The following is a 25,667-nucleotide window of genomic DNA, read 5'->3' on the forward strand; positions in this document are numbered from 1 at the left end:
GTAACACCAAGGGCGGTCTGACAAGAGGCGGAAGCGGGGCAGGATAAGCTAACTGCTAGCTCATGCAGACCGGCAGTTCCGACAACACCGAGGGTGGTCTGGCAGCGGCCTCGCCTGGCGTTGACTGTTTTTGTAGTGTCATCGTGCAGGGAGGTGTATCGAGGGTGTCTGGCTGGGAGAGCTGGCATTGGATCGACTGAGGGAACTTGGTCTGCTGCGGCCTGTAGGCCCAGGGACCACGGCCCTGACCTGAGCTGCGCCCGAAGAGGAAACACCGAGGGCGGTCTGACAGGACGCGGATGCAGGGTGGGCTAAGCTAACCGCTAGCCCATGCAGACCGGCAGTTTTAACAGTCATCCTGGCTGGCGTTCGTTCTCCTGGACAGTGATTTTTTTTGTTTTTAAAGTTTGGATATATGTGTTAGTTTGGATATGTGTTTTTGTCTTTGTGCTGCACTGCTGTGGGCCGGGGGTAAACAATGTTTCATTTCATTTCTTTCTTGTGTGCAAGTGCATGAAATGAAATGACAAATAAAGTGTTTCTGATTTCTGTTTACATGCATATATTCTGACAGGTTCATGATAACACCTGACGTCACGGTGTTGTCCAAATCTATATCAACTATTTTTTATACTCTCAAGTTGTGTTATGCTCTCATAAAAACAAGCAAACACAATTAAAACCTTACACAGCATCTTCTTTTATTCAAATTAGCCTTTGCACTCTCTCACACCTCTACACAAAAACGTAGCGTTGACCCCTAGCTATGGGATTAGTGGAAAGAGGGACTGTGCAGAAAAGAAGGGAAATAATATGGTCATTTCACAGCAGCCCATTTCACAGCCTCTCCCCTTATGTCCCACTAAAAGGATTGTGTGGCTGTGTGTCGTTCCGGACTATGGGTCGGACTGGTTGCGTCATCGCCCGCAGAGCCCTCTCACCCTTCACACTCTGTTAACCATCACATAACAAAAAGCATTCTAACAAACACACCTGTCCCGTCCCTTCCCCACCGTAAAAGCAACAACAAAAAATCCAACCACCCACTTTCCACAGCGCTGAAACAGGTCAGCAATACCCAAACCATCTTAAATGTCCCTCAATAATGACCCCAGCCATGAAGTCCAAACCATCTAATGACCCCAGGCATGAAGCCCAAACCATCTAATGACCCCAGCCATGAAGTCCAAACCATCTAATGACCCCAGCCATGAAGTCCAAACTATCTAATGACCCCAGCCATGAAGTCCAAACCATCTAATGACCCCAGCCATGAAGCCCAAACCATCTAATGACCCCAGCCATGAAGTCCAAACCATCTAATGACCCCAGCCATGAAGTCCAAACTATCTAATGACCCCAGCCATGAAGTCCAAACCATCTAATGACCCCAGCCATGAAGTCCAAACCACCTAATTACCCCAGCCATGAAGTCCAAACCATCTAATGACCCCAGCCATGAAGCCCAAACCATCTAATTACTCCAGCCATGAAGTCCAAACTATCTAATGACCCCAGCCATGAAGTCCAAACTATCTAATGACCCCAGCCATGAAGCCCAAACCATCTAATGACCCCAGCCATGAAGCCCAAACTATCTAATGACCCCAGCCATGAAGTCCAAACCATCTAATGACCCCAGCCATGAAGTCCAAACTATCTAATGACCCCCCAGCCATGAATTCCAAACTATCTAATGACCCCAGCCATGAAGCCCAAACCATCTAATGACCCCAGCCATGAAGCCCAAACTATCTAATGACCCCAGCCATGAAGTCCAAACTATCTAATGACCCCAGCCATGAAGTCCAAACTATCTAATGACCCCCCAGCCATGAAGTCCAAACTATCTAATGACCCCAGCCATGAAGCCCAAACCATCTAATGACCCCAGCCATGAAGCCCAAACCATCTAATGACCTCAGCCATGAAGTCCAAACTATCTAATGACCCCAGCCATGAAGCCCAAACTATCTAATGACCCCAGCCATGAAGCCCAAACCATCTAATGACCCCAGCCATGAAGCCCAAACCATCTAATGACCCCAGCCATGAAGTCCAAACTATCTAATGACCCCAGCCATGAAGCCCAAACTATCTAATGACCCCAGCCATGAAGCCCAAACCATCTAATGACCCCAGCCATGAAGCCCAAACTATCTAATGACCCCAGCCATGAAGCCCAAACCATCTAATGACCCCAGCCATGAAGCCCAAACCATCTAATGACCCCAGCCATGAAGCCCAATCCATCTTATGACCCCAGCCATGAAGCCCAAACTATCTAATGACCCCAGCCATGAAGCCCAAACCATCTAATGACCCCAGCCATGAAGCCCAAACCATCTTATGACCCCAGCCATGAAGCCCAAACTATCTAATGACCCCAGCCATGAAGCCCAAACCATCTAATGACTCCAGCCATGAAGTCCAAACAATGAGAAAGTTAACAAGCTCTTGTTTCTGAGTGTGTGTGTGTGTGTGTGTGTGTGTGTGTGTGTGTGTGTGTGTGTGTGTGTGTGTGTGTGTGTGTGTGTAGACAGGTGAAATTACCGTTCTGTGGACTAAACCAATTAATCAGGCACTATTCTTTCAGTGGATGTGAGCGGGGGATGATGGAGGGATGCTCTTCCTCCGGGCGTTTTGGAACAAATGCACAGTGAGAGCAAGCATGAAGGACACAGGAAGCCAAAGTCTCTCCAAATGGAGTCGCACTCCACTAGGATATAAAGACAATCATAGGACAAATCCCCTCAAACCATACCTCATTCATCAATCCGTTAGTAAGAAATGTGTGATTATTTTCTATTATTATTACCATTATTATCATTATTCTATTCGTAAGAAATGGGTGTTTTTTTATTATTATCATTATTCTATTAGTAAGAGATGTGTTTTTTTATTATCATTATTCTATTAGTAAGAAATGTGTTTCTTTTATTATCATTATTCTATTAGTAAGAAATGTGTGGATATTTTTTATCATTATTATCATTAATTTTAATTGTAATAATAATAATTATTTTAATAATTATTATTATTATTATTATTTTATTAAGAAACGGAAACAGATGATCCACTGTGGCGACCTCCAATGGGAGCAGCAGAAAGTATTATTATTATTATTATTATTATTATTATTATTATTATTATCATATTAGTAATAAATGTGTGGCTAATTTGTATTATTATTTTTTATTATTATTATTATTAGTAGTAGTAGTAATAGTAGTAGTAAAAAATGTGTGGTTATTGGCTAGTACTCGTTGAGAGAGCGTTCACCTGGATTCCAGGAAGACCCGCCCCTACTCTATCTCTGATTGGCTAACCCTACCCCTAACCCCACCCTAACCCTAACCTTAACCAACCTAATCAACGGAGGCAACGAGTACTAGCCAATCAGAGGCCGAGTTCCCAGAAAACGGGTACGAAAAAAAATCACGCGGTAGGGTCGCAGTGGCAGTAAGCTAAGTAGGGCACTCCAGACGTCCCACTCCCCAGCAACGCCCTCCAGCTCCTCCTGGGGGGTCCCAAGGTGTTCCCAGGCCAGATTGGACATGTAGTCCCTCCAGCGAGTTCTGGGTCTACCCCGGCGTCTCCTCCCAGTTGGACATGCCCGGTAAATCTCCAAAGGAAGGTGCCCAGGAGGCATCTTAATCAGATATCCGAACCACCTCAACTGGCTCCTTTCAATGCGAAGGAGCAGCGGCTCTACTCCGAGCTCCCTCCGGATATCCAAGCTCCTCACCCTATCTCTAAGGCTGAGCCCAGACACTCTACGGAGGAAACTCATTTCAGTCGCTTGAATCCGCGATCTCACCCTTTCGGTCACTACCTAAAGCTCATCACCATAGGTGAGGGTTGGAACGAAGACTGACTAGTAAATTGAGAGCTTTGCCTTCCAGCTCAGCTATTATTATTATAATTATTATCATTATTATATTAGTAAAAAATGTGTGGTTATTTTCTCTTAAGGGAACTAAATTTCCTCACCACATTTACAAAATGCTCAAACAAAGAGTTATTTCTAATGCACGAGAGTGCCTTGATAAATGCTAATCCTTGGTAACAGGAAGATGCATTCATGGCACAGCTGATTAGCATAACGTGATACCCATGCATCCCATATACAGGGGCCGGGGAGGGGGGGGTCACAATCCATTAGAAGACAAGAAGGAGGGCGTCCGGGTATCATAGCGGTCTATTCCATTGCCTACCAACACGGGGCTCGCCGGTTCAAATCCCCGTGTAACCTACGTCTTCGTCAGGTGTCCCTACAGACACAATTGGCTATGTCTGCGGGTGGGAAGCCGGATGTGGGTATGTGTCCTGGTCACTGCACTAGCGCCTCATCTGGTCGGTTGGGGCATCTGTTCGTGGGGGAGGGAGAACAGCGTGATCCTCCCACGTGCTACGTCCCCCTGGTGAAACTCCTCAATGTCAGGTGAAAAGAAGCAGCTGGCGACTCCACATGTATGGGAGGAGGCATGTGGTAGTCTGCAGCCCTCCGCGGATTGTCAAAGGGGGGTGAAGCAGCGACTGGGACAGCTCGGAAGAGTGGGGTAATTGGCCAGATACAATTGGGGAGAAAAGGTGGGGGGGGGGATCCAAACAAAAAAGAAGAGACGCTGACAACACTTGTGCCTTACCTGCCGCCTAGTGGATATACATTACGGATATACAGTATGACAAAAAGTACACAGACGAGTAAATTAACAATGCTGCTCACGTGGCAACCACTTTGAGTACATGTAGCATAAATAAAGTAGTGTTATAACCACTGATGACTAGACTCACTAGCCCTTGGCTAATGGGTCAGACCCTTTAGTCGACTGGTCAATGTAGTCGCTCAGTGACTCAGGTCGTAGTGACTCAGAAAAGGGAAGCAGGGCTTGACTCAGGCTGTGTTCAGCAGGGGACTGGAACTGTTGACCCGCACCGGGAATGTTGTCGAGCGGTGGAAAGAACACTTTGAGGAGCTCCTGAACCTGACTAACACATCCTTAGTGGCGGAGGTAGAGTCTGAAGACTCAGGGGAAGCCCCACCCATATCCCTGGCAGAGGTCTCTGAGGTAGTTAAGAAGCTCCTCGGTGGCGAGGCGCGGGCTATGGATGAGATTCGCCCTGAGATGCTGAAGGCTCTGGACACTGTTGGGCTGTCTTGACTGCCATGCCTCTTCAGTGCTGCGTGGAGATCGGGGACCGTACCCGTGGAGTGGCAGACTGAGGTGATGGTTCCCATATTTGAAAAGGGGGACCGGTGGGTGTGCTCCAATTATCGGGGCATCACATTGCTCAGCCTCCCTGGGAATGTCTACTCTATGGTGCTGGAAAGGAGGCTCCAACCGATTGTCGAACCTCGGCTTCCAGGAGGAACAATGTGGATTCCATCCTGGCCGTGGAGCAACGGACCAAGTCTTTACCCTTGCAGAAATGCTGAGGGGGGCATGGGAGTTTGACTAGCCAGTCTACATGTGTTTTATGGACTTGGAGAAGGCTTACGACCGTGTACCCCGGGGCACCCTGTGAGGGGTACTGCAGGAGTATGGGGTACCGGGGTAGTTGCTACAAGCCATCCGGTCCTTGTATAACCAAAGTGAGAGCTGTATCCACATTCTCGGCACAAAGTCAAGTACGTTTTTGGTGGGTGTCGAACTCTGCCAAGGTTGTCCCTTGTCTCCGATTCGGTTTGTGATATTCATGGACAGGATCTCAAGGCACAGTCAAGGTGCTCATATTTGCAGATGGTGTGGTTTTGTTGGCTTCATCAGCATGCGACGTCCAGCGCACACTGGGGTGGTTTGCAGCTGAGTGTGAAATGGCCTGGGAGTCAGCAGCTCCAAGTCTGAGGCCATGGTTCACTACTGGAAAATGGTGGATTGCGCCCTCTGGGTTGGGATGAGTTGTTGCCTCAAGTGAAGGAGTTCAAGTATCTCGGGGTCTTGTACATAAGTGAGGGTAGGATGGAGCGGGAGATTGACAGGTGGATTGGTGCAGCATCAGTAGTAATGCGGACGTTGTTCCGGGCCGTTGTGGTGAAGAGGGAGCTGAGCCGGAAGGCAAAGCTCTCAATTTACTAGTCTACCTTCGTTCCAACCCTCACCTATGGTCATGAGCTTTGGGTAGTAACTGAAAGGGTGAGACCATGGATACAAGTGGCTGAAATTAGTTTCCTCCATAGGGTGTCTGGACTCAGCCTTAGAGACAGGGTGAGGAGCTCGGACATCCGGAGGGAGCTTGGAATAGAGGCGTTGCTCCTTCGCATCTGAAGAAGCCAGTTGAGGTGGTTCGGGCATCTGATTAGGATGCCTCCTGGGCGCCTTTTTTTGGAGGTTTACTGGGCACGGCCAACTGGGAGGCGACCCCGGGGTAGACCCAGAACTCACTGGAGGGACTGCATGTCCAGTCTGGCCTGGGAACGCCTTGGGATCCCCCAGGAGGAGCTGGAGAGCGTTGCTGGGGAGAGGGACGTCTGGAGTGCCCTACTTAGCTTGCTGCCACCACGACCCAACCCCGGAGGAGCGGCTTAAGATGAATGAATGAATGGTTTTTTTGGCCTTAAAACCCCTGCCCTGCCTCCTAGTGGTTGAGGATGTGAACTACACAGTGAACTCGTGCCACAGCCAGGTCTCTGTATGTCATCTAAAGTATCGACGCAGTGTTTTTGAAATGTTATACAGTGCTGTAAAAAAATAGTATCACAATACTCAAGTGTATCAATATCTTACAAGACATGCAGAGCAGAGTGGCACAAGGTAAGGGAGAGAGACACAGACAGACAGAAGGAAGGGGGGACTAACACACCTGACATTTCCTTCCAACACTGGCCTTAACTACCTCCCCTCCTAATTCTGCCCGACCATCCATCTGTCTTTCTTCTTTGCTCTCTGAGTGCTGATGAGAAAGCACATCACAATGACTCACTGGCAGCAGCAAGAGGCTCAGCTGCTCACTGCCATGAGTAAGGTGTAGGTGTCTTGTTTTTCATGCATTTAGAAACACTCTACAGGGGCAAGGACACATGGCATGCATATCAAATTATTAGAAACACCTCACATTCAAGAGACAAAGGTTTCACACTTTTCATGTTAAAGAGAAAGAGAGAAAGTGGAAAAAATACGTAAGGCAGGGGGAGAAAATATATACAGATCTATAAAGAAAAATATAGCCCCGAGTCCCCCCAATCTCCATCTGCCACTCATGTTATGGTACGTTCACAAGAACCTTTCAGGAAATAAAACTCCTTTGACTAACAGCTATTTTTACCACAACGCATCCATCAATTCTCAAGTGTTTTTCTGTCACCGCTTCAGCATCCGTGCATGTGTGCTTGCATGCACATCTTCTCTCGCTGCATCTCCGTTTGTGTGCTGACAATGAGATAGGGAGGTCTTCAAAAGCTCTTTGTAGTGGCAGGCAGCTGCCGAACCAACCACAGTATCATGTTCTCTAAAAACCATGCTAAAAATATATATGCTAAAAAAAAAAACACTCAGCTCGGCTCAGGGATCAGGAACAATTTATTGTCATTTCCTTCATGTACTCGCGTACTCTAAAGAAACGAAATTGCGTTTCCCCCAGCCCACAGCAGTGCGACACAAAAGAGAAAAACACACGTCCCAAATTTCCCAAAAACCATACCACCAAAAACATACAAAAAACAGAGAGAAGCAAACGTTAACAACACAGTCCACTCAGTGCAACACAGTCCAAAAATTCCACTTTCCAGAGAACGAACGCCAGCCAGGATGACTGTCGGACCTGCCGGTCTGCATGGGCTAGCAGTTAGCTTAGCCTGCCCCGCTTCCGCGTCCTATCAGACCGTCCTCTGTGTTTCCTCTTCGGGCACAGCTCCAGACAGGGCCGTGGTCCCTGAGCACACCGGACGCAGCAGACCAAGCTCTCCCAGCCGATCCAGCGCCAGCTCTCCCAGCCAGGCACCCCCGACACACCTCTCCACACTCCACATGACTACACTAAAAAGACAGTCAAGGCTAGGCGAGGCCGCCGCCACACCGCCCTTGGTGTTATCGGAACTGCCAGTCTGCATGGGCTAGCAGTTAGCTTGGGCTGCCCTGCTTCTGCGTCCTGTCAGACCACCCTCGGTGTTCCCTCTTCGGCCGCAGCTCCAGGCAGGGCCGTGGTCCCTGGGCCCACAGGATGCAGCAGACCAAGCTTTCCCACCCGATCCAGCCCCAGTTCTCCCAGCCGTCTAACGAAGACAAACTTAGACGCAGATGTGGACAAAGACACTGCATGGAGGGCCCTGGGTGAGGCTGCTGCAAAAGTTAATTTGTGCTGCCACCTTCCTCATCACTCCTTAGCTCATAATGATGCTGGGACTCTTTCTATGCAACAGCCCCAGAAGCAGAAAGTCACTTCAGTTGTAAACCAGAGAGGTTTTTGTCGTGATGGATCACTTCCCATCACTTCTGTCGCTGCTGCAGGTTGGAGGTCGCAAATTGCCTTGGTACAATTAACCTTAAATAACTTTTACTTTTGATTCTGGGGTGAGGCAACATAATGACTGAGCAAATGAATGAGAACTCAATTCCACTTAAAATGTCAGGGTCCGATGTTAACACAGACAACAGATGTTGTATTAACCCTGCTGTGATGAACATTACACATGAGGCCAAAAGGACCTGGTTTATGGTTTTATAACAGCAGTCTTATGGCCACAGCAGCAGTCTCATGGTCATAGCAGCAGTATTATGATCATAGCAGGGGTCTTATGGTCATAGCAGGAGTCTTATGGTCACAGCAGCAGTCTTATGGTCATAGCAGGAGTCTTATGGTCATAGCAGGAGTCTCATGGTCATAGCAGCAGTCTTATGATCATAGCAGGGGTCTTATGGTCATAGCAGCAGTCTCATGGTCATAGCCGCAGTCTCATGGTCATAGCAGCAGTCTCATGGTCATAGCAGCAGTCTTATGATCATAGCAGGGGTCTTATGGTCACAGCAGCAGTCTTATGATCATAGCAGGAGTCTTATGATCATAGCAGGAGTCTCGTGGACATAGCAGGAGTCTTATGATCATAGCAGGGGTCTTATGGTCACAGCAGGAGTAATATAGTCATAGCAGCAGTCTTATGGTCACAGCAGGAGTCTTATGGTCATAGCAGGAGTCTTAGTTTTCACTTCCCTCACACTGGAAGCTCATTTGGAGATAACATCAACCCGTTGTTATAAGCCCCACTAAAGAAGATTAACAATGATCTGCTCTCATGTGCATCCATCATGTTCACACTCATTAAGGACGCTTTAATAATGATGTCAACACCACTGACGGTACAAGTATGACTAGTAATAGCTCATGTAAATTCCGTGGTTTTGTATTTTTAGGCATTCACTGAAATACCAAATCCTTAGATTTAAACTCTACACTGTCTACACACGGACACACTGCACTGAAAACAGCCACACTGAAGCCGCTGATGAACCAATTACACAAACGTTTCAAGTCATTCTGCCACTGACACAAACACATGCAGAGAGGGTTTAGATCAAGTGTGTGCACGTGTGCGTGTGTGTGTTGTTTGTGTGTGTGTGTGTGTGTGTATGTGCACTTGTGTATGCGCAGGTCCACGTGAAGTGGACACGCCCTGGCATTGACCAACCACTGTCCCGCTGCCTCGTGGGTAAGTCTAGGACGACAAAGGCTAGGAGAGCACACCCTGAGAGAAAAGCAACGTGCATGCCGGCGCATGATAGGCGGTCGTCCGACGGACTGGAGCTCCAGAAGCCTCCTGCAGCTGTGAAGACTGCTGGTCGTCTTGGGCCCCCCTTGCCACCGGATCCCACCCTCTCAGAGTGAAGAACTGCTGCTAGGACATGCGCACCCCCACCTGCACTCTAAATCATCTCTTTGCGCAGGTATCCACCTCTGCCTCAGTGAGACCAGCAACCGGAATATGGATCAAAGTCTGGCGGTGATGGAGTGTCTGGTGACGGGAGCAGGTATGAATGCACTTGAAGCTCCCAATCAGACCCCTGCACGCCAGCGGCACAGAGATATTCAGTCGCCAGCAGCTGGGTTTGAGTAGCAGCTGCTCTCAGCTGACCCGTGTGACTGAGCAGCCCTATTTAGGAACCACACTGCTCACCCCAACTGGGGAGGGGCCTAGAAAAGGTGGCCTAAACATTGCCCACTCAAAACATCCTGGATAGGCTACTGCACCTATCGGGACATTCCACTCTGCGGTCGAAATAAACACAAGAAAATAATCCCCTTTAAACTGGCAACATGGACCATAAGAACTCTGCTGGACGTTAACGCCCAAAGACCTCAGCGAAGGACTGCACTCATGCAGCGGAACTCAACCGCTACAATGTTGACATCACTGCACTCAGCGAAACCAGGTTCCTGGATGAAGGCTCCCCGAAGGAGGACACCTACACCTTCTTCTGGAAGGGATACCCTGCAGGAGGACAACATCTGCATGGTGTGGGACTTGTAATAAAAACAGCCTCCGACCAAGACTCACTGAAACACCGATTTACATAAGTGAAAGGCTCATGTCACTCAGGATCCCTCTGGCCAAGAAACGCTATGCCACCCTCCCAGGTGCCTATGCACCAACGCTACCCTCAGAGGATGACGTAAAGGACCACTTCTATCAGTCGCTAGATGAGGCTCTCCGTCATATACCCAAGGAGGACAAGATCTTTTTGCTGGGCGATTTCAATGCCAGAGTGGGGAAAGACAACAAGGTGTGGAGTGGTGTCATTGGTGGGCATGGCATTGGGCAAGTCAATGCTAATGGACTGCGCCTGCTAAGCCTCTGTGCTGAGCATGGCTTGACCACCACAAACACCCTCTTCCAATTAAAAAATTAACAGAAAACATCCTGGATGCACCCACGCTCCAAAAATTGGCACTTGTTGGACTACATCATTGTGAGACATGCTGATATAAAAGATGTCTTACTCACTCTGCAGAGTGCTGGACAGATCACCGGCTCATCATGACCAGGCTTCAAGTGAAAGTACGCCCTGCTGTTCGTCTCCAGAGGTCAGGAAAGAAGAGGCTTGACTGTACCCGGCTAGAAAAGACTGAGGTCCAGAACAATCTCCGCCTCTCTCTGGCTGAAAACCTGGGAGACGCTGAGCTTCTCTTGAGTACAGATGATTCCACTGATGGGAAATGGTCTTCCATGAGCTCCAGACTCTATGAGGCAGCATCCCAATTCATCGGTTACAAGAGCAGAAAGCACCAGGACTGGTTCAATGACACCACAGGCACAATAACTACCATACTCAAAGGCATGCACAAAGCACACAGTGCTGTCCTCAACAATCCCATATCAGCTACACTCCGGCAACAATGGCAAGCATCCAGGAGAGAGGTGCAGTCAAAATTGCGTGCCCTGCAGAATGAGTGGTGGATATTGAAGGCAAATGAAATACAATCTCATGCCGATAAAAACGATATGCACAACCTTTATGATGCAGTGAAAACCATCTACGGCCCAAGAAACTGCTCTGTCTCCCCTCTGAAGTCTGATGATGGTACCACCCTCACAAAGGATCAGAAACTCATCACAAAAAGATGGGCAGAACATTTAGAAACCCTTTTGAACCAGCCCTCCCCAACAGATCCCTCAGTCTTGGATGCACTACCTGTCCGCCCCACCATCCAAGACCTTGACCTTCCACCAACCTTTGAAGAGGTTCATTGTGCAGTTAGGTCGCTGAAAAACAACAAGATCCCTGGCCCTGACAGTATCCCTGCAGACATTTTTATACAAGGAGGCTACCTCTGCACCCATGCACTTTTCCTATTCATCTCACACATATGGAAGAATGAAACCGTCCGTCAGCAGTGGAGGGATGCTAACATCATCTCCATATATGAAGGCAAAGGAGACAAGTCCCTCTGTGGCAACAGCCGTGGCATTTCACTACTGGCTGTTGCTGGAAAAGTCCTGACCAAACTCATGCTACACAGGCTGGTAAAACACATCTCAGAGGAGCTGTTACCTGAGTCACGGTGTGGGTTCAGGAGGACTAGAAGTACTGTGGACATGGTGTTCACAGCAAAGCAACTCCAGGAGAAATGTAGGGAGCAACACCAGGACCTCTTCATAGCCTTCATCGACCTGTCAAAGGCGTTCGACACAGTCAACAGGGACATCCTATGGAACGTCCTCCTGAAGTTTGGCTGCCCAGGAAAGTTTGTCATCATCCTTCAACAATTTCATGTAGGGATGATGGCGCGTGTGACCATTGGAGGCCAGGAATCCGAGCCCTTCAGGGTGTGCACAGGGGTACATCAGAGGTGCATCCTTGCTCCACTTCTTTTTAACATCTTCCTCCTGTGTGACATTGCTGCTCCACGAGGAAATCAGGAAGGACAGTGGGGTTACTGTGGACTTCAGGCTTGATGGAAATCTGTTCAACATCCGTAGGCTCCAAACGGTCACAAAAATGACATCTGAGCACATCATCGAGTTACAGTACTTAGATGGCTGTGCAGTTGTGGCCCACACATCGGAGGCACTGCAAGCTACCCTTGCAGCTGCTGCAAGGACATACGTGGAAAAGACTGAAGTAGTATGCCAGTGGGCATCTACTCCTCCATCGTATTCACCAACCTTCACCATCTCCGACAAACCACTCACAACAGTGGAATCCTTCCAATACCTGGGCAGCTTCCTCTCTGATGACTGCAGCATCGACAGGGAGATACAAAACCGGATTAAACAAGCGTCATCCTCTCTTGGCAGACTTAGGAGAAGGTTCTTTCAAAACAAAGACCTCAACCGCCACACCAAAATGTCTGTCTACTTGGCAGTTGTCATCACGACTCTCCTCTACAGCTGTGAGGCGTGGACCCTGTACAGCTTCCACCTCAGGATGCTTGAGGCCTTCCACATCAGATGCCTACAATGCATCCTAAGGATAACCTGGCGTGACCGAGTGCCCCAGACTGAAATACTCCGCAAGACCAACTGCATCAGCATGGAGGTTACCATCACCCAGCACCAACTTCGTTGGCTCGGTCACGTCATCAGGATGCCGAAGGAGCGTTTACCACATAAAGTGCTGTATGGCCGAGTCACGTGACGCGGAGTTTGAGAATGGCTGCTTGAAGACCGTCTCTGACCAGCATGGCTTTTAAAATAAGTTTTAAATTATAGTTGAACGACGCCATAGTTAATATTTGCTGCGCTAAAACAAAGTTACAACCGAAGAAATGTCAACGTCAAAAAGAGCAGACTCTCCTGATCGACTTAGCAGCGACAAGCGTGGTGGGTTGGCTGACGTTACTGCTAGCATCACAGACAAGGAGCCTACTGCTGGCATCACAGACAAGGAGCCTACTGCTAGCATCACAGACAATGAGCCTACTGCTAGCAACGTGGCCACTGATATCAAGAATATATACACCCTCCTGACAAACATGTCCACTGGGCACAACAACAAGCTTGATGAAATCCAACGAACCATCACCTCCATGGAGTCCAAACTGACTGCCATTAACACACGCATGTCCGACGTCGAAGGTCGGCTAGGCTTCCTGGAGGATAGCGAAAGGCCCTGAAGAAGGACCCGCCTGCCACCCAGGCCGAGCTTGAGCAATTCCGGCTGCGGGTGGATGATCTAGACTCCCGAGGCCGCCACAACAACCTTGTGTTCGTAGGCTTTCCCGAGTCCTGTGAGGATAAAGGGGGTCTCTTATGTCTAACCGAGGTGATCCCGGATATCTTGGGTCTGGACTTTCCCAAAGGTTTGGAACTGGACAGAGCCCATCGTGCACTAGCCCCATGGAGAACAGACGACAGACCACCGAGGGCCATTGTGGCTAGGTTCCTGCGCTTTCAGGACCGTGACCGGATCATGCAAGCAAGCTGAAACAAGGGTAAACTGGAATGGAGAGGGCATCGCATCATGATCTTCCCTGACTATGCAAAGGCGGTGAATGATAAACGCAGACAGTTCAAGCAATGCAAGGAGGTGCTCCATGAACGCCAAGTTGCATTTTCCCTGCGTTTTCCGGCGGTGTTGGTCATCAAACCTTAGGGTCAGGAAGGACAGCGACATGAGTTCGAGGACCCGAGAAAAGCCCTAGAGTACATCAAGACCCTGTGACTGACTTAACTTGAGCCCACACACTTGACCACTGATCCATATGGGCCATAGACTTCTGAACATCGTTCCTCACTGCCCATAGCCTACATGGCACAGCCAGTAGGCTAACGTTAGAACATAACTTTTTTTCCCCTAAATCAAGCCTTGGGCAGGATTGCCAATCTCTCAAAGATGTAACGTACAGGTAACATCCAAGCTCATTTGAAACGTCTGTTCTACTTTACAATGAGCTGGCCTGTGTTTATCTGACTAAGTCAGGGTTTATTTTATTAGCCTATACTTTAGTATTCATTTCTTCACCACTTAGGCTAAAGCCGTATTAGGCTATTGTTCTCTATTTGTTGGACGTGAATTTTGATTTTAGCTTTAAATGTTGTAAGGCAATCGTCTGACTACATGGGGGTGTGTATGAGTGCGTGTGAAGGAGTTGGTTGCAGGCAGAGCATAACGTTAACTCGCCTGACAGCCTAACAGTTTTGTTATGTCAGTGCACTCTGCTCGAGGTTGAAAAAAGGCTTTGCATACTTGCATAGTGTTGGTAACATTAACATGTTTGCTCATGGTTAATTGTGTTAAATTATGGAACCAGTTTAGGAAGCAGTTTGGCCTGCACTCTCCAACGGGTCTAGCCCCAGTATATAGAAACCACCTCTTCTTACCATCTTGCTCTGATCCAGTGTTCCAAATTTGGTCAGAAAAAGGACTATCAACCATCTACAATCTGTACGCTAATGGTGTTTTCTCCTCCTTTGCAGAGCTGTCAACAAAATTTAACCTTCCACACACCCACCTGTTCCGCTTCTTCCAAATCAGGCACTTTGTTAAAAACCAGTTCCCACAGTTCCCTGGTCGCCCACCAGAAACACAGTTAGACTCGTTTCTGTGTCCAGACGCTAGTCGTAAGGGTCTCATCTCAATCCTATACAATAACATACTCAGACTAAACCCAACTCACCTAGACTCCCTGAGAGCCGCTTGGGACCAGGACCTCGGGACCACTATGACAGATGAGCAATGGTGGCAGGCACTAGACCTTGTACACACTTCTTCTATATGTGCAAGACACAGTTTATTGCAGTGTAAGGTTTTACATAGAGTCCACTATACCAACGCTAGACTAGCTAGGATTTATCCAGACAGATGTAAACAGATGTAAACAGTCTCCAGCTGATTACATACATATGTTCTGGTCATGTCCGTGGCTTGCTGAGTTCTGGACAAACATTGTTGGTACATTAAATACCGTCTCGGAGACAGTGATAGACCCTGTCCCTCTCACTGCCCTCCTTGGAGTTGCCGAATCCCAACCTATGTTTCCTAAGGCCACAAACCAAGTTATTGCATTTACTACTCTACTTGCCCGAAGGCTCATACTTCTTAAATGGACCCACTCTTCCCCTCCCACTCACAATAGCTGGATTCAGCAGATACTACACTGCATCAAGCTTGAGAAAATTAGATACTCATTAAAGGGTTCTCTACAGACATTTCGTAAAACTCGGCAACCCCTCTTAGAACACACTGACACCTTAACTATCAATGAAGAAACTGACTGATCAGAGCTGACCCCAACCCCCCCCTTTTTTATTATTCATTATTCACTCTTTTCATGTTATCCTTATTTTATTCCTTTTAGTTTACCATCTCTCTTCGTTTACCATGTTTTCTCTCAACTCTCTTTAGTGGCCCCCCCCTTTTTCCCCCCCCGTTCCCCTCTCCCTTGAAATGAATGTGTGTGTATGAATGTGACCCCAGGGGAACGGGCGGGATAGTGGGCGGGGGGGGGACTGGAGTGGAGGGTGGGGAAGGGGGTTCATGGGATGGGTGGTGGAGAGGAGGGTTCATGGGATGGGTGGTTCATGGGATGGGTGGTGGGGTGGGGGGTTTCAAGAATTGGGTGGGCTTGCTTTGAGGGATGGGTTTTTGTATCACTAGCAGGACAATTATAACACTGTTGTCTTTATTGTTCCACTGCTAACACAATCATTCTTAATTCTACTGTATAACTGTATAAATGCACTTGCCTTCCTGTGTGAAAAGCAATAAAATTATTTTTGAAAAAAAAAATTGTGTTAAATTAGGCTACCAGTTCGCTCTTTAGTTCATGAGCGTTGACGTCGTTCAATCATCTGCAATAGTTGAAAGCCATGCCGGTTTGGTCTGAGAGCAGCGTATTTCTACGAGTGGCAGTCCATTCTGTTTTGTTTTAGAGCTAAGCAGTGTTAGACTGCATGGCAGAGTTTACACAACTCACAGTTGTTCATGTGTTGGTTTCTTTGAATGCCCACGCCATGTGTTTTTCTTGTTTTTTGTGTGAGTCTACTAAGGCAGATGGGGGTATAAAAAAAAACATATTGGACACGCACAGTATGCAGTCATATAAGGGAGTGTGCTACTTGAGCCTAAATGTTAAGGGTCTACATTCGCCAGTTAAGAGGAAAAAAGTTTTGTCTTATCGGAAATCCAAACACTGTGATGTAGGGTTTCTCCAGGAAACGCATTTATTAGATCAGGAGGCAAGAAAACTACGTACTGGGTGGGTGGGATATGTGTCTGTAGCGTGTGGATCTAGCCACAATAGGGGGGTGGCTATACTGATTAATAAGCATCTCCAATATAAATGCATTAAGGAGACCACAGATGATTCAGGGAGGATCTTAGTAGTTCTAGCTGAAATACAGGGCCACTCAGTTATTCTAGCTAATGCCTACACGCCCAATATTGAAGACCCATCCTTTATTAGTAGGTTGGAGTGTAAATTGAGGGAGATGGGAGACCACCCAGTCATCATGGGGGGAGATTTTAATCAGGTGTGGGATCCTGTTCTGGATCGTCAGCCTTCAAGGCCCCAACCCCGTAGGTCAGTGAGTGTATTGAAGGATATGTGCAAGGATCTGGGCCTGGTAGATGTATGGCGCCTACATAATCCAACTTCCAGAGAATATACATACTACTCCCCACCTCATGGCCCACTCTCTAGGATTGATTACCTCTTTATCTCAGACTCCATTGTATCCTCTGCAATATCCTCTAGTATTGGTAGTATTCACATTTCAGACCACGCTCACGTAATGGTCAGCATTCTCCCTTTTAACAAGTTGAATAGGACTCCAAGATGGAGGATGAATTCAAGCCTTCTTCTGGATGCTGGCTTCAGAGAATCCTTAAGAGCCCAAATAAACCTCTATAAGGAAACTAATCTACTAACATCCCCATCAATGGGAACAGCATGGGAAGCCATGAAAGCCTTCCTAAGAGGACATGTCATTCAACATGCCTCTTTTAAGAAAAAACGGAATATGGCTAAACAAATTGAATTAGAAAAACAAATTGAGACAGCCGAGACCGCCTATATACAAAACATGACGCCTACTAATTTAACCTCACTTACACGTCTTAAATATCAATTTAACTCCATTCTCACTGAGAAAGCAGAGCTTGCCCTATTCAGAGCCAGGCAAAAACAATTTGAAGAGGGAGACAAAGCGGGGAGAATGCTGGCCAGATACATAAAGCAGAAGGAGACAATGAGCGCCATACTGGCGATTAGAGATCAGGGGGGGACCCTATTATCAGACTCCTCAGACATCAATGCAGAGTTTAGACAATTTTACGCCAGCCTGTATACTTCTGAATTGCAGGCGAACAGTGAGGAAATCCGAACCCTCCTTGGTAGTCTGAACCTCCCCACTCTGTCTGATGAGCAGCGTGAGTTGTTAGATGAGCCCATCACTGTTGAGGAGATAGTAGAGGTCATTAGAAGCCAACCATCAGGTAAAGCCCCTGGCCTTGACGGCTTCACAGCTGAATTCTACAAGTGCTATGCACTGGAGTTAGCCCCCATGCTATTAGATATGTACACAGAGGCGTTTCAAAATGGCTCCCTTCCCCCTCCCTGATGGAAGCAGTTATTACTGTAATTTTAAAAAATGGTAAAGATCCAGTAGATTGTAAAAGCTACAGGCCCATCTCATTGCTTGGCTATGATGAAAAGGTGCTATCGAAACTGCTAGCCAACAGACTCAACAAAGTCATCACCACCCTGATCCACCCTGATCAGGTGGGCTTTATCCCCTAACGCAGCTATGCTGACAACATCAGACGCCTGATAGACATTATGTGGGCCACTCGTGATGCGAACTCCCCCTCAGCGGCCATATCTCTGGATATAGAAAAGGCGTTCGACAGGATTGAGTGGCTTTACCTATTCCTCACCCTGGAGTCATTTGGTTTTAGCAATACATTCATCACCTGGATCCAACTCCTGTACACACATCCCAAAGCTGCTGTGCAAACTAATGGCCTGATCTCACCCTGGTTTGAGCTAGGTAGGGGGACCAGGCAGGGCGACGGCATCTCTCCGGGCCTATTTGCACTTGAACCACTGGCGGCGGCCATTCGATTAGAACCAGCATTCCCAGGGATACAAATTGGTCAATCAATACACAAGCTGATGCTTTACGCGGATGACATCCTAGTTCTAGTCTCAGACCCTGAGCGCTCCCTTCCTGCACTGCTTACAATTATAAACAGATTCTCTCATTTATCAGGTTACAAAGTTAATTGGCAGAAATCAGAAGCCCTCCCCTTAACCTCGTACTGCCCCAAGACCTTGTTCCAGGGAGGTAAATTCTCCTGGCCCAGCAATGGCATTAAATACCTGGGTGTGACTTTCCCCCCTAAACTAGATGATCTAGTGAAGGTCAACATCGAACCTCTACTGAGTCAATTTAGTGCAGACATTGAAAGATGGACTCCTCTTTACTTGTCACTATGGGGGAAAGCTAATGTTTTGAAAATGACCTGTACACCGAAGTTCAACTACATTCTTCAAGCACTCCCAGTGAGAATCCCGCTTAAATATTTCAAACAATTTGACAAGCTATGTAGCAGATTCCTCTGGGATGGTAAACGCCCCCGACTTAATTTGAAAAAACTACAAAGGCCAGTGAACCAGGGTGGGCTGGGTATCCCAAACTTACTGTTATACTACCAAGCATTTGGTCTCAGGCATCTTGCCCACTGGACTTTACCTCCCGAGCGCGCCCCCCCCCCCAGTTTGGCATCGAAAGTACACTTTGTGATGCCCTCCCTCCCCTCCATCTTATGACCGCTGCACTGCCTACAGAAGCTATGACCCATCCGATAGTTGTCAACACTCAATGGATTTGGAAACAAATCTCAATTAGACTCAAATTCAATCCCCACCTGAACTTAGCAGCCAGTATCTGGTTGAATCCCAAGTTGAAGATTGACAAAAAACCATTTATTTGGACACAATGGGCGGGCAAAGGAATATTGGTTATAGGAGATCTATATAATGAAGGTGGTACGATGAAATCATTCACGGCGCTTGTGCAACAGTATGGCCTCCCCCAACAGCAGTTCTGGAGATATCTTCAACTAAGACACCTCTTGTCTCAAGCTTTTGGGTCTATCTCCACAACCCCGCATAGTTCAAATGTACTGTCGGATATAGTTAAGGTGTTTGGCACAGGCCATGAAGCTTCAAAATATTACTTGTTGTTGACTAAAAACTCTGATGGTTTGGGATCCAATTTAAAGTTAATCTGGGAGATCGACCTTAATCTTACCTTTACCAGTCAGGAGTGGGAAAACATTTTAAGGAATTATAAGAAAACATCACGGGAACTCAGGACAAGATTAGTCCAGTTCAAAATAATTAACAGGGTATACTGGACCCCCTCAAGGTTATACAGGGTGAAACTAAGAGACAGCCCTGACTGCTGGAGGTGTGGGGAGGGCCCGGGTACGCTGATCCACATGCTGTGGTCTTGCCGTGTTGCGCAAGAATTCTGGACAGCTATGTATATATGAGAATATCAAACTCATGCTAACAACAGACGTCCCATTTTCTCCAAGCCTCTTTGTTCTGGGAGACCCTACTCCTTTAAAAGCCCTTCCACGAGCACGGGCAGAGTGGGTCCAGACAGCCCTGATGTTGGGTAGAAAGCTCATGGTAACAGAGTGGAGGTCGGCCACCCTACCTCACACCAATGTAGGGTTCTCCCATCTGGGAATTGTGGCAGCACACGAGCGACTCTCCTTTAGACTCGTCAACCAGGTGGAGCAATACGAGGCCAAGTGGACGCACTATATTTCCTTCATTAGAGGCCCCGTGTGATCTGAGACAACTAATCTATATCTTAACATCTATTTATAGACTACTCTCTATCTGCCAACTATGTTTTTATTTTCTCTCTGCTGTTCCTATTGTCTTGTATACTGTCAAGACTCGTCTCGTGATCACCCTTAATCCTAACGTGTCTGTCTCTTGATATTGTCCAGTAGGCCCTGTTACATTGTTCCTTCCATCTCTGTAATCCATGTCTGATGTCACGGCCTGTATTTGTGTTAAAGGAAAATAAAAACTACTGATCATTAAAAATTAAAGAAGTGCTGCATGGCCAACTACATCTTGGCCACCACCTGGCAGGGGGCCAGAAAAACGGTACAAAGACCAACTGAAGACCATCATGAAAGAGTGCAGCCCGAACCCGAGCCAGCTGGAGGACGCTGCCGCCCAACGCTCCATCTGGCGGCAGCTCTGTCAACAAGGGGTGCAAAAGCTCGAGGAGGAGCGAGGCGATGGACGGACCAGGAGACGTCTAAAGGAGACGTGAAGCCAGTACCACACCTACACCCCCAGTCAGTGATCTCTCACCTCTTCTGTCTGTGGCAGACAGTGTGGATCGCGGATTGGGCTTTACAGCCACAAGAAGACTCACAATTAGCAGAGGCAGGATTGTCATCGTCCGACACGACGGACAACCTTAAGCCTAAGTAAGTATGTAGTGTTTGTGTGTGTGTGTGTGTGTGTGTATGTGGTGCGTGTGTAGTGTGTGTGTGTGTGTGTTTGTGTGTGTGTGTATGTGGTGTGTGTGTAGTGTGTGTGTGTGTTTGTGTGTGTGTAGTGTGTGTGTGTGTGTGTATGTGTTGTGTGTGTATCTGGTGTGTATGTGTATGTGGTGTGTGTGTGTGTATGTGTATGTGTGTGTGTATGTGTATGTGGTGTGTGTGTAGTGTGTGTGTGTGTGTATGTGTGTATGTGGTGTGTGTGTAGTGTGTGTGTGTGTGTGTGTGTATATGTTGTGTGTGTATCTGGTGTGTGTATCTAGTGTGTGTGTGTATGTGTATGTGGTGTGTGTGTAGTGTGTGTGTGTGTTTGTGTGTGTGTGTAGTGTGTGTGTGTGTGTGTGTGTGTGTATGTGTTGTGTGTGTATCTGGTGTGTATGTGTATGTGGTGTGTGTGTGTGTATGTGTATGTGTGTGTGTATGTGTATGTGGTGTGTGTGTAGTGTGTGTGTGTATGTGGTGCGTGTGTAGTGTGTGTGTATGTGTGTATGTGGTGTGTGTGTAGTGTGTGTGTGTGTGTGTGTGTGTGTGTGTGTGTGTATATGTTGTGTGTGTATCTGGTGTGTGTGTGTGTGTGTGTGTGTATGTGGTGCGTGTGTAGTGTGTGTGTGTGTGTGTGTGTGTGTATGTGGTGCGTGTGTAGTGTGTGTGTGTGTGTGTGTGTGTGTGTATGTGGTGCGTGTGTACAGGTGTGCTGACCTTTCTCTATGCTGCTCTTGGCCAGGTTGAAAAGCTCTGAGGAACGTGTCTCCAAGATCTGCTGGTGGAGCTTCACATAGCGCAGGGTCCACCAGGGTAGTAGCTACACACACACACACACACACACACACACACACACACACACACACACACACACACACACACACACACACACACGCCACAGAGAGAGGGGAGGTAATTCAGCACAGTGCAGCTTGGAAGTTATGGTGAAGACAGATAAAGCAAAGCTTGCAGATGCAGTACAGTTCCACTACAGCTCCAGTACACTTCCTGTACACTTCCTATACACTTCTAGTACACTTCCAGTACACTTCCAGTACACTTCCTGTACACTTCTAGTACACTTCTAGTACACTTCCAGTACAGTTCCACTACAGCTCCAGTACACTTCCAGTACACTTCCTGTACACTTCTAGTACACTTCCAGTACACTTCCAGTACACTTCCTGTACACTTCTAGTACACTTCCAGTACACTTCCAGTACACTTCTTGTACACTTCTAGTACACTTCCAGTACACTTCCTGTACACTTCTAGTACACTTCCAGTACACTTCTTGTACACTTCTAGTACACTTCCAGTACACTTCCTGTACACTTCTAGTACACTTCTAGTACACTTCCTGTACACTTCCTGTACACTTCTAGTACACTTCCAGTACACTTCCTGTACACTTCTAGTAGAGTACTTTTCTAAACGCTGCAGCTTAATGGATGTGTTTTCCTCTTTCCCCCACAGACTTTGTTGCCAGTGAGTGACCTGCAGGCTCTGGATGCACAGCAAAACACCAGTCACAATCACTCTTGATAGAACAGCCACAGCAGACTCCACGAGCCGACAACCCCACCCTGACCATGAGCCAGGAGAGGGAGGAAGACACCCTGACCATGAGCCAGGAGAGGGAGGAAGACACCCTGACCATGAGCCAGGAGAGGGAGGAAGACACCCTGACCATGAGCCAGGAGAGGGAGGAAGACACCCTGACCATGAGCCAGGAGAGGGAGGAAGACACCCTGACCATGAGCCAGGAGAGGGAGGAAGACACCCTGACCATGAGCCAGGAGAGGGAGGAAGACACCCTGACCATGAGCCAGGAGAGGGAGGAAGACACCCTGACCATGAGCCAGGAGAGGGAGGAAGACACCCCGACCATGAGTGAGGAGAGGGAGGAAGACACCCTGACCATGAGCCAGGAGAGGGAGGAAGACACCCTGACCATGAGCCAGGAGAGGGAGGAAGACACCCTGACCATGAGCCAGGAGAGGGAGGAAGACACCCTGACCATGAGCGAGGAGAGGGAGGAAGACACCCTGACCATGAGCCAGGAGAGGGAGGAAGACACCCCGACCATGAGCCAGGAGAGGGAGGAAGACACCGTCAACCACAACCTGACCATGAGCGAGGAGAGGGAGGAAGACACCCCGACCATGAGCCAGGAGAGGGAGGAAGACACCGTCAACCACAACCTGACCATGAGCCAGGAGAGGGAGGAAGACACCCTGACCATGAGCCAGGAGAGGGAGGAAGACACCCCGACCATGAGCGAGGAGAGGGAGGAAGACACCCTGACCATGAGCCAGGAGAGGGAGGAAGACACCCTGACCATGAGCCAGGAGAGGGAGGAAGACACCCTGACCATGAGCCAGGAGAGGGAGGAAGACAACCTGACCATGGGCGAGGAGAGGGAGGAAGACACCCTGACCATGAGCCAGGAGAGGGAGGAAGACACCCTGACCATGAGCGGGAGGAAGACAACCTGACCATGAGCGAGGAGAGGGAGGAAGACACCCTGACCATGAGCGAGGAGAGGGAGGAAGACAACCTGACCATGAGCGAGGAGAGGGAGGAAGACACCCTGACCATGAGCGAGGAGAGGGAGGAAGACAACGTGACCATGAGCGGGAGGAAGACACCCTGACCATGAGCGAGGAGAGGGAGGAAGACACCCTGACCATGAGCGAGGTGAGGGAGGAAGACAACGTGACCATGAGCGAGGAGAGGGAGGAAGACAACCTGACCATGAGCGAGGAGAGGGAGGAAGACAAGCTGACCATGAGCGAGGAGAGGGAGGAAGACAACGTGACCATGAGCGAGGAGAGGGAGGAAGACAACCTGACCATGAGCGAGGAGAGGGAGGAAGACAACCTGACCATGAGCCAGGAGAGGGAGGAAGACACCCTGACCATGAGCGAGGAGAGGGAGGAAGACAACCTGACCATGAGCCAGGAGAGGGAGGAAGACACCCTGACCATGAGCGAGGAAAGGGAGGAAGACACCCTGACCATGAGCGAGGAGAGGGAGGAAGACACCCTGACCATGAGCGAGGAGAGGGAGGAAGACAACCTGACCATGAGCGAGGAGAGGGAGGAAGACAACGTGACTATGAGCAAGGAGAGGGAGGAAGACACCCTGACCATGAGCGAAGAGAGGGAGGAAGACTACCTGACCATGAGCGAGGAGAGGGAGGAAGACAACGTGACCATGAGCGAGGAGAGGGAGGAAGACACCCTGACCATGAGCCAGGAGAGGGAGGAAGACACCCTGACCATGAGCCAGGAGAGGGAGGAAGACACCCCGAACATGAGCCAGGAGAGGGAGGAAGACACCCTGACCATGAGCCAGGAGAGGGAGGAAGAAACCCTGACCATGAGCGAGGAGAGGGAGGAAGACAACCTGACCATGAGCGAGGAGAGGGAGGAAGACACCCTGACCATGAGCCAGGAGAGGGAGGAAGACACCCTGACCATGAGCCAGGAGAGGGAGGAAGACACCCTGACCATGAGCCAGGAGAGGGAGGAAGACACCCTGACCATGAGCGAGGAGAGGGAGGAAGACACCCTGACCATGAGCCAGGAGAGGGAGGAAGACACCCTGACCATGGGCGAGGAGAGGGAGGAAGACACCCTGACCATGAGCGAGGAGAGGGAGGAAGACAACGTGACCATGAGCGAGGAGAAGAAGGAAGACACCCTGACCATGAGCGAGGAGAGGGAGGAAGACACCCTGACCATGAGCCAGGAGAGGGAGGAAGACACCCTGACCATGAGCGAGGAGAGGGAGGAAGACACCCCGACCATGAGCCAGGAGAGGGAGGAAGACACCCTGACCATGAGCGAGGAGAGGGAGGAAGACACCCTGACCATGAGCCAGGAGAGGGAGGAAGACACCCTGACCATGAGCCAGGAGAGGGAGGAAGACACCCTGACCATGAGCCAGGAGAGGGAGGAAGACACCCTGACCATGAGCGAGGAGAGGGAGGAAGACACCCTGACCATGAGCCAGGAGAGGGAGGAAGACACCCTGACCATGGGCGAGGAGAGGGAGGAAGACACCCTGACCATGAGCGAGGAGAGGGAGGAAGACAACGTGACCATGAGCGAGGAGAAGAAGGAAGACACCCTGACCATGAGCGAGGAGAGGGAGGAAGACACCCTGACCATGAGCCAGGAGAGGGAGGAAGACACCCTGACCATGAGTGAGGAGAGGGAGGAAGACACCCTGACCATGAGCGAGGAGAGGGAGGAAGACACCCTGACCATGAGCGAGGAGAGGGAGGAAGACAACGTGACCATGAGCGGGAGGAAGACACCCTGACCATGAGCGAGGAGAGGGAGGAAGACACCCTGACCATGAGCGAGGTGAGGGAGGAAGACAACGTGACCATGAGCGAGGAGAGGGAGGAAGACAACCTGACCATGAGCGAGGAGAGGGAGGAAGACAAGCTGACCATGAGCGAGGAGAGGGAGGAAGACAACGTGACCATGAGCGAGGAGAGGGAGGAAGACAACCTGACCATGAGCGAGGAGAGGGAGGAAGACAACCTGACCATGAGCCAGGAGAGGGAGGAAGACACCCTGACCATGAGCGAGGAGAGGGAGGAAGACAACCTGACCATGAGCCAGGAGAGGGAGGAAGACACCCTGACCATGAGCGAGGAAAGGGAGGAAGACACCCTGACCATGAGCCAGGAGAGGG

The 25,667-nt window shown here is 49.0% G+C and overlaps 1 protein-coding gene across 1 annotated transcript in view; it reads right to left on the minus strand.

Moving 5' to 3' along the window:
• ttc27 (tetratricopeptide repeat domain 27) overlaps positions 1–25,667 on the minus strand; it is a 312,286-nt gene that overhangs the window by 238,919 nt on the left and 47,700 nt on the right. The window contains exon 5 of the mRNA XM_056291937.1: positions 21,672–21,774. Coding sequence (XP_056147912.1) covers positions 21,672–21,774 — 103 coding nt within the window. The remainder of the gene's footprint in view (positions 1–21,671; positions 21,775–25,667) is intronic.

Source organism: Lampris incognitus, chromosome 13 (assembly GCF_029633865.1).
Source record: "Lampris incognitus isolate fLamInc1 chromosome 13, fLamInc1.hap2, whole genome shotgun sequence".
NCBI lineage: Eukaryota > Metazoa > Chordata > Actinopteri > Lampriformes > Lampridae > Lampris > Lampris incognitus.